Source organism: Sycon ciliatum, chromosome 2 (genome assembly GCF_964019385.1).
Source record: "Sycon ciliatum chromosome 2, ocSycCili1.1, whole genome shotgun sequence".
NCBI classification, from domain to species: Eukaryota; Metazoa; Porifera; class Calcarea; order Leucosolenida; family Sycettidae; genus Sycon; species Sycon ciliatum.
Window position 1 is genome coordinate 22223120 of NC_088644.1, and position 7897 is coordinate 22231016.

At 45.4% G+C, this 7897-nt stretch overlaps 1 protein-coding gene across 1 annotated transcript; it reads left to right on the forward strand.

Moving 5' to 3' along the window:
- Positions 1-1451: 1451 nt before the first annotated feature.
- LOC135809236 (uncharacterized) lies at positions 1452-6368 on the forward strand. Its single transcript, XM_065322531.1, has 5 exons — positions 1452-1604; positions 2493-2628; positions 4076-4266; positions 4430-4615; positions 5225-6368. Exons 2-5 carry the CDS (start codon positions 2616-2618, stop codon positions 5612-5614), a joined length of 780 nt encoding a protein of 259 aa, XP_065178603.1. The 5' UTR covers positions 1452-1604; positions 2493-2615; the 3' UTR covers positions 5615-6368.
- The last annotated feature ends 1529 nt before the right edge of the window (positions 6369-7897 follow it).

The following is a 7897-nucleotide window of genomic DNA, read 5'->3' on the forward strand; positions in this document are numbered from 1 at the left end:
TCTTACCCACTAGCCTAGTATTGTATTGTTGATACTGCAAGCAGAGTTGCTTGTTCTAACAGTCACCTGAGAATAACGGTATTTCCCAGCCTGGCCATCCTTGCATGGACGGGCTGATGGGCTGATCAGGGTTGGAACTTCCGAAGTTTACCACATGAATTGATATCCGCATACTTTCTGCTCAGGCTGAGTGAAGTGTACCTTTGGCTCAAGCACTCCACACTCTACACTTGTTCTGGTTTTCTCAGACATGCTCTGATCGGGAGTCCGGAGGAGGTGGGGTCTTTGCATTCAGACACGTGCACGCAGACAATCTCACGCCAGAACAAGAGAGAAGAACAACATCGGGTAAGCCGGATACCGTGCGGAAATCCGGTGGGGGACGGGGGGGGGGGAGGGGAGCGGGCCGCGGGGGTTTCCAGGATGTAAGAGACTCGCGTCTAGGCCTAGGACTGCCGCAAGATCACGACACCATGGACACTGTCGATGTTGCAATCGAAGAAATACTCAAATAGACCAAAGAAAACAGTCTAGCAGTAGCAGTAGGAGAGGAGAGGCTTTGGACTTCGGTGATAAGGACCGATGCCCCTGGTCACCATGGTCACCAGGTCACCACTGTTTACACGACTTAAGAAAGTTATGAGTAGATACATACAGAAATACATGTATAGTGGTAGAGACTTCGATGGTGTGGGGAGCAAACACCTTTCCCAGTAGTATCACCATGATGGCATCATTTTCATAAGGTAAGTAACTAAGTTGCAGATCTCCACGTTATCAGGCATGGTGCATTGGTGGTATCTGGTGACCTGGCACAAGGTGGCACTTCTCAAAGTTTGTTGTGTTTCTCAACACGCCGGTGGTAACGCGAATGTGCGTTACATCGCGCGCCTAATGATCTGCTTTGATAGTAGTGACTGCTAATAATTGCCTGGGGTTGACTTTGGATTTTTCTTCAATCATCTTTCCGATCATGGATTTTTCAATAAAGTTCTTTGACATGCCTAGTAGATTTTTGAGCCTCAAAAAGCACACGAGACCATGGCCCATGGCATGGGGACATCTGGCCAGCCGGCTCGGGATACGACGGACACTCTCTCGCCGTCTCGGTCTGCCGTCTACATGGTCTAGACTCGAGATCTCTGCCGCCGCTAGACCAGAGCTAGCTGTCTGTCTACAATGACTTATGTAGGTCTACCGCGTACCGGTAAAGTGTGAAATCTACACAGACTACAGTCACTAATATAAACACGTCATTCGCTACTCGCTCGCGCACTGATCTGCTGTCTGCTGACCCTGTAACGTCATGGTAACCTAGTACTAGTAGATGCTTTACCTGGACGCTTTCCTACGACTCGTACTGACTCGACTGTCCATCGGGCATACAGATACACTGCCACTATAGCCAGTATAGGGCCTACTATCGCTAGCGGGAGTGTGTTAACTGTTGCTTCATTCTTTTCTGTCCAGTTATTTTTATTCGCCTATCAATGTTTCAAGCAGGGCCACCCTGCTTTCAAGTAAGCAGTGGTTGCTTTGTTCGTCGTGCATGGGAAAGAGCAGAGAAGGTTGTTCTCGTACTAAAGTCGTCCTGCCAAGTACAGGTAAGCGAACGAGGTCGCTAGAACTAGAAGCGCTCCGAGTCGGTCATTGACAAGGCTCTTTTTTCCATGTTCATAAAAATTAAAAAAAACCATATTTTGCTCCTTTTTCTTCTTGTGCTACTCATCTGTATCACGTCGTTTGGATATCCCGGGGAATTCTTTGCTTCTGTTGCACTGCAAATCGAAATGTCCCACTGACCGCGTACCAGCCAGTGCGGCTTCAATGTTCCGTACATGTACACCACTGATAGTGAAGATTCTGTCTTACCAAGAATTAGTTGATTAAACCATTATCTATGATAACCAATATGTTCAACTACATGATGTAAATTATGTCAGTAATTTTACAGTCAAACCTCTTTAGGACGAACTTCAAGGGACCGAACAAGTTTGTTTGTCTTATCCGGAGTTCTTCTTATCCAGATCTGACAAAAAGATTGATATGCATATCTTATGGATTGTATTTATGTGACTGAAGGTGCATGCTGTGGCAAATGTAAAACATTTTTTTTCATAACATAACCCAGCAAAAGGTAAATTCAATGTGCAATGAATTCATGACAGCATTACATCCCCCTTGTAACATGCTCTGCCAGTACAAGAGGCCTCGACTATCGGGAAAAAAACTACAGCCTGCGTACCCACGGGGACCAAAAGTTCGTACTAAACGCTGATTTTGTTCAAATCACGCTTGAAATTAGTTCGTATTCACGAAAGTTTGCCGTACAGAGTTCGTCGTAAATGAATAATTTTGACTTGATAATGGGACCTGGCCAACCATAGCATTGGCCCTAGTTCGTACTAAAGGAAAGTTCGCCTTATCAGTGTTCGTCCTAACGAGGTTTGACTGTATGTGGAATGAATATGTCCTGTTCTTGTGTGCACTAGCCTGGCCTCTGTTGGGGTTCAGCTTTGCAAGTGCGATCAGTTCTCCCCGCACTATCAGAGTATCAGTGATAAGTCAGTCTCGATCATGTGGCAATGGTGACCGTCTGAGTAGCAAGCTCAACCATGGAGTTCAGTGGTAAGTCATCAGTGCCAATACGGCAATAGACCCTGCAGATGGAAATCCCTGCTTTACATGCTGTTTGGTGGGTAAAGCATGCAATATGTACTGACCCAGGACCGCCGGAAGCAGTTTTCAATTAGTCCGGTAGTATTGGGGCCTTTCATACAGTTTGTATATCGATATGGTGTTCATACAGTTTGTATATCGATATGGTGGGTACACAGTTTGTATATCGATATGGTGTTCATACAGTTTGTATATCGATATAGTGTTCATACAGTTTGTATATCGATATAGTGTTCATACAGTTTGTATATCGATATGGTGTTCATACAGTTTGTATATCGATATGGTGTTCATACAGTTTGTATATCGATATGGTGTTCATACAGTTTGTATATCGATATGGTGTTCATACAGTTTGTATATCGATATGGTGTTCATACAGTTTGTATATCGATATGGTGTTCATACAGTTTGTATATCGATATAGTGTCCATACAGTTTGTGTATCGATATGGTGTTCATACAGTTTGTATATCGATATAGTGTTCATACAGTTTGTATATCGATATAGTGTTCATACAGTTTGTATATCGATATGGTGGATACACATGCCCTCCATAGTAGTAAACACAAAAAGTTGGTTAAGTTGGTCCGGTGATAACCTGACCAAGCGGACCGGTTCCGGGGGGCCTGTGACCAGCTTTGTGCATCACTGCACACTTCCTTCTTGGCTTCATGCTCTAAGCAAGATGAAATTATCTGTAGCCCAAGGAGACCTCTTCTGTCGGCGCGACACAGGTTGGCTGACTAGGCAATGCAGAATTGTTCTTCGGTGCATTGTCGTGATCTTTCATGCCGTTATGATGCGCGCGCGCGCGCCCACCCACATACACGCGCGCACATACACACATACACACACACACACATGCAGGCATGCATGGGGTGACTGCAGTGTGTGAGTGCATGAGTGTGTGTGGTACCTGTATGGACACACCATACAGTATGATCCCTGTACCTGCATGCTGTTGGAGGATTACCAGGTCCATTACTGCAGCACTAGAGAGCTTACATTTGTTGAAAGGGTGCGAGGGCTTGCTTCATTTGTTCAGCAGCTTCAGCTATGGTTACGGTTGCTGAGGCTATGGCTTTGATCACTTACACTGTGTGCAGTGTTGCTCCCCGTATTTGATTTGGTGTTGCACTCTTCCAGTTGGCACGCATACAACTTGTACTTGCTCTTGCCCAGGGATTCATGCGACTCCCTGCTCTTGCCGCAATATGTGTTGGTATGTGTGTGTATGTATGTGTATGTATGTGTGTGTATGTATGTGTATGTATGTGTGTGTATGTATGTGTGTGTATGTATGTGTATGTATGTGTGTGTATGTGTGTATGTATGTGTATGTATGTATGCGCGTGTATGCGTGTGTGTATGCTGTCATTGTTTACCTGGCAGCTGATCAGAGTCCCTCCGGCCTGGATTACTGGCAGTCATTGCGTGAACGTTCACACCAGAAGGAGGCGTACATTGACTACCTGGAGAATGAGAGGCTGATGCGTATCTATCCACACATTAAGTCACAATATCATTATCAAAGTCATACAGGACGACGTAGGGACAAAGACCCCGTTATGTCCTACGCAAAGGTAAGTGATGCGTGTTGATCCCCAGGGCAGCTGCTGAATTATTATGGCCAGATGCGAGGTGGACCATTGTCTAATGTATGCTGCATTCATGTATATCTCTGTGTGTGTGTGTATGTATGTATGTGTGTGTATGTGTGTGCGTGTGTGTATTGCGGGCACTCAGACTATTGTCGAGTCCCAGGAAATCAGTCGGCAACTGCACTATCGGCCGCCCAAGATGCCCAGACCACGCAACATTGGTTACGACCATGCCCAGTTTGACAAGGAGCAGTGTCGGCGCATGAAAGCCGAGCTGGGTGGTTCAATGCGAGAGCAAGTGTATAGCTTGTCAAGTGATGTCCGTGCAGAGGTTAGTTCACAGTCTTGCTTGTAACAATGCAAACTACATAATTATTAAGTACCGGTAGGCCGAGCTACCTGCCATGGTGCAAAGGAGGCACCACAGACATTAAGATAGCTCGTCGCTCTAGTGCCAGAGTGCTCTAACTACGAAAAGTAGCGGGCAATACGTAATGCAGCAGCACTAGAGCAGCCTACAGAGAGTGCTCAACAAGGCGCATGTCAAGGAGCGTAATACCCAATCATATGCTATCTATTGCTCATCAATGTTGGAAGCCTCATGTTAATGATGTCTAGCAGTACATTGCATTGATAAGAGTAAATGGTTTGAAACTACAGTGTGCTTTTAAGCCACACACCCCACTTTCTTTCACATAACTTGGGACAAAACAGTTCCTCAGTTTGCAACAGTGCTTTTTAATATCTGGGCCTTATTTTGACAATGCAGTTGGGTAAGCGAGTACGGGGGGTTCTGCATTGACAATTCCTCTAATAACGTATGTATGGCGGCTCTGGTTTTTTGGTGTTGGCGGCCGTCGTGAGTTCCCTTCAGGAACGGACATGATAATTCAATTTCTATTTTTGTGGATTTTTAAATTGTTTTGCTGTTGATGTTCAGAAAGCCGCTCAAGAAGTACAGGCTAGTGCACCAGGTGCAGCCAGCGGCATGGCTGTAAATACGTCGGACCAGCATGGGCTCTCAGCCATGCAGCGACAACGTTCTTCCTCCAAACTTCCGCCAATAGCAGGTGACATACCAACAGCACTCACAGCTTCATCGGAGGGCGCCGCCACACTAAGGGAAGCTGCATCCAATAATCCTGCGGTGGTTATTGGAAAGCACAAAAAAAGCCAAGCAAGAGAAGGTTCACTCTCTTTCTTAAAGCCATTAACGTTGGACGAAGTTGTGCAGCAAGAAATGCTTGCAGTCTTGCCAGCTAGGGGCAGTGGTGAATTTCGACATGGAGCAGCACCCGTGTGGAGAAACCCAGGCTTTGGCGGATTATAAACAGTTTTGTTGGTCAAGGACATGAGTACCTTGGAATAGAATGTTTGCATGTATTCGGTCATATTTCCAACTTGTGAGGCTCGCCACGCATTGTTGTGTATCATTTACCTTTTGGCTAAATGTATCTTCTGATCAAACATATGGTGCTGGTTTCCGTCTCGTCAATGTACGCAATGGAAGTGCAGCTGACCCAATCAGAAGAAAATCAATAACCATGATCATGACCCATGATATGTAGTGTGATAGCCACATTTGCTTGATTGCGATATTATTCCAGACGTGCTGCTTGAGGCTCGCTAATATAATACCTGCCTACTGAGATGGCATGAAACTTTAAGTTGTGACTGATCAAGCCATCTGTTGTTCTGACTAGTGTGTCACGGCTCTACCTTCCCGGTATCGAGCTCTCTTGGATTTCTGCTGGAATTCACAACAGTGTGTAATACCTGCCTATGTACGTGTTGACTTGAATGCTTAGAAAATACATTTCTACTTTTTTAGACTCGGATGGAGAGCCTAGGGTTAATTTATAAGAAACTTGTGAAGTACACATGTTAACTGGTGGTGTTAGTGGATATTATAGTGTCTCCTTATTTTCTTATGCCTGCTAATAATTATAATAATAATGTCATTATTCAGTACAGTATGTGGACTAGTTGTGAATGGTTCTAGTACTGTTTTGTACTCGAAGACTACCTACAAAATTAAAAGTAATAAATTTAAAAGCCTGCGCAGAGCAGGCAATGAGCAATGACGCTGTGTGCCCATTATTCATCCCAGGACACAGGGTATTCTGTGTACCACCATCTTATTCTACCATTTCACCTACAAGTCCCTGGCATGAAGGCCATGGATAGCACTATCCTTCCATCTTCTTTGTTTCTAACCATACACACGATGAAACGATAGCAGAGAGCCGTGCAGGATCTGCTCCGGAAAACAGATATCCTGCAGCCACCTAGGGGCTACTAGTATGTGCCATTCCAGTCGGTGAAGCTCAATCTAATGCCCATAGGCTCTAGGCTATGCTGCCGATATCACTAGGCTATGCTGGGGATATCGCTAGGCTACGCTGGGGATATAGCTAGGCTATGCTGGGGATATAGCTAGGCTATGCTGGGGATATAGCTAGGCTATGCTGGGGATATAGCTCTAGGCTATGCTGGGGATATAGCTCTAGGCTATGCTGGGGATATAGCTTCATGGGCTCTAGGCTATGCTGGGGATATCTATTATTTACTACGACATACATAGCTCATTATCCACATGTCGATATGTCCTTTGCGTCTCTGTGTTTTTCACTGTTTTTTTTTGACATTATCTTTCTTTACGGAGTTGTTGTTGCTGTTCGTTTTTGCTACTCTTTCTTTTTCCCTCCCCTTAATGGCCTTATTTCTATTTATCGCCGTGGTTGGCAATCACCCACTCTCGTAACATTGACCGGTGTTTCCGCCGAGTCTTGAGATGTTGTAATAAATAATAAAATAATAATAATATCTGGGGATATAGCTTCGCTCTCGTCCTCAGGGCCGCGTCAACAGCTCAATGTTGGAAATATGCATCTTCCTGCACTAATCATGTGCAATGCTTATAATTGAGCGAACACAACACACGTAAAACGCTGAAGGTTTCTGGAGGACATGCTGTGGCGGCAGCCAGCACTCCTGTGTGCTTTCTTCCGGTCTATAAAGCTGAGGAAACACTTGGACTGGCGTTCTGCTATTGACTTCCCCATAGGGTGTTTGGTCAGTGCTGGAGCAGCAATATCGTCAGCAGAGATCGCACTGCAATGTTGGAAAGACATCTTCTGCAAACAACTGTAGCCGAGTCTGTACAGTGCTGGCCAAGACCTTGCCAATAACCTCAAGCAGTACGACACCCTGCGAATTGTTGCACCTGGAGAGACCACCATTCTTCGGTATTAGGACGAGAGTCAATATAGAACGCGAGTCAAGGGGCTCTGGTGCAGTATCCAATCAGCTTGACCTTTCCAATACTAGTAGTGGTACTTCTTGAAGTACACGATTGAGAATGAGCAACCTTGTAGCTGAAATAGTAGCCAACACCACATGCACATGTACACACGCGCGTGCGCGCACACACACACACACACAACACGTACGCATAAAATGTAATGGAAAATACAACACACACACACACACACACACACACACACACACACACACACACACACACACACACACACACACACACTTGTACATGACTTAGCACTGCCAATTAACTGGCTATGTGGGTCTCCCCAGGGAAGAGAGGGGGGGGGGG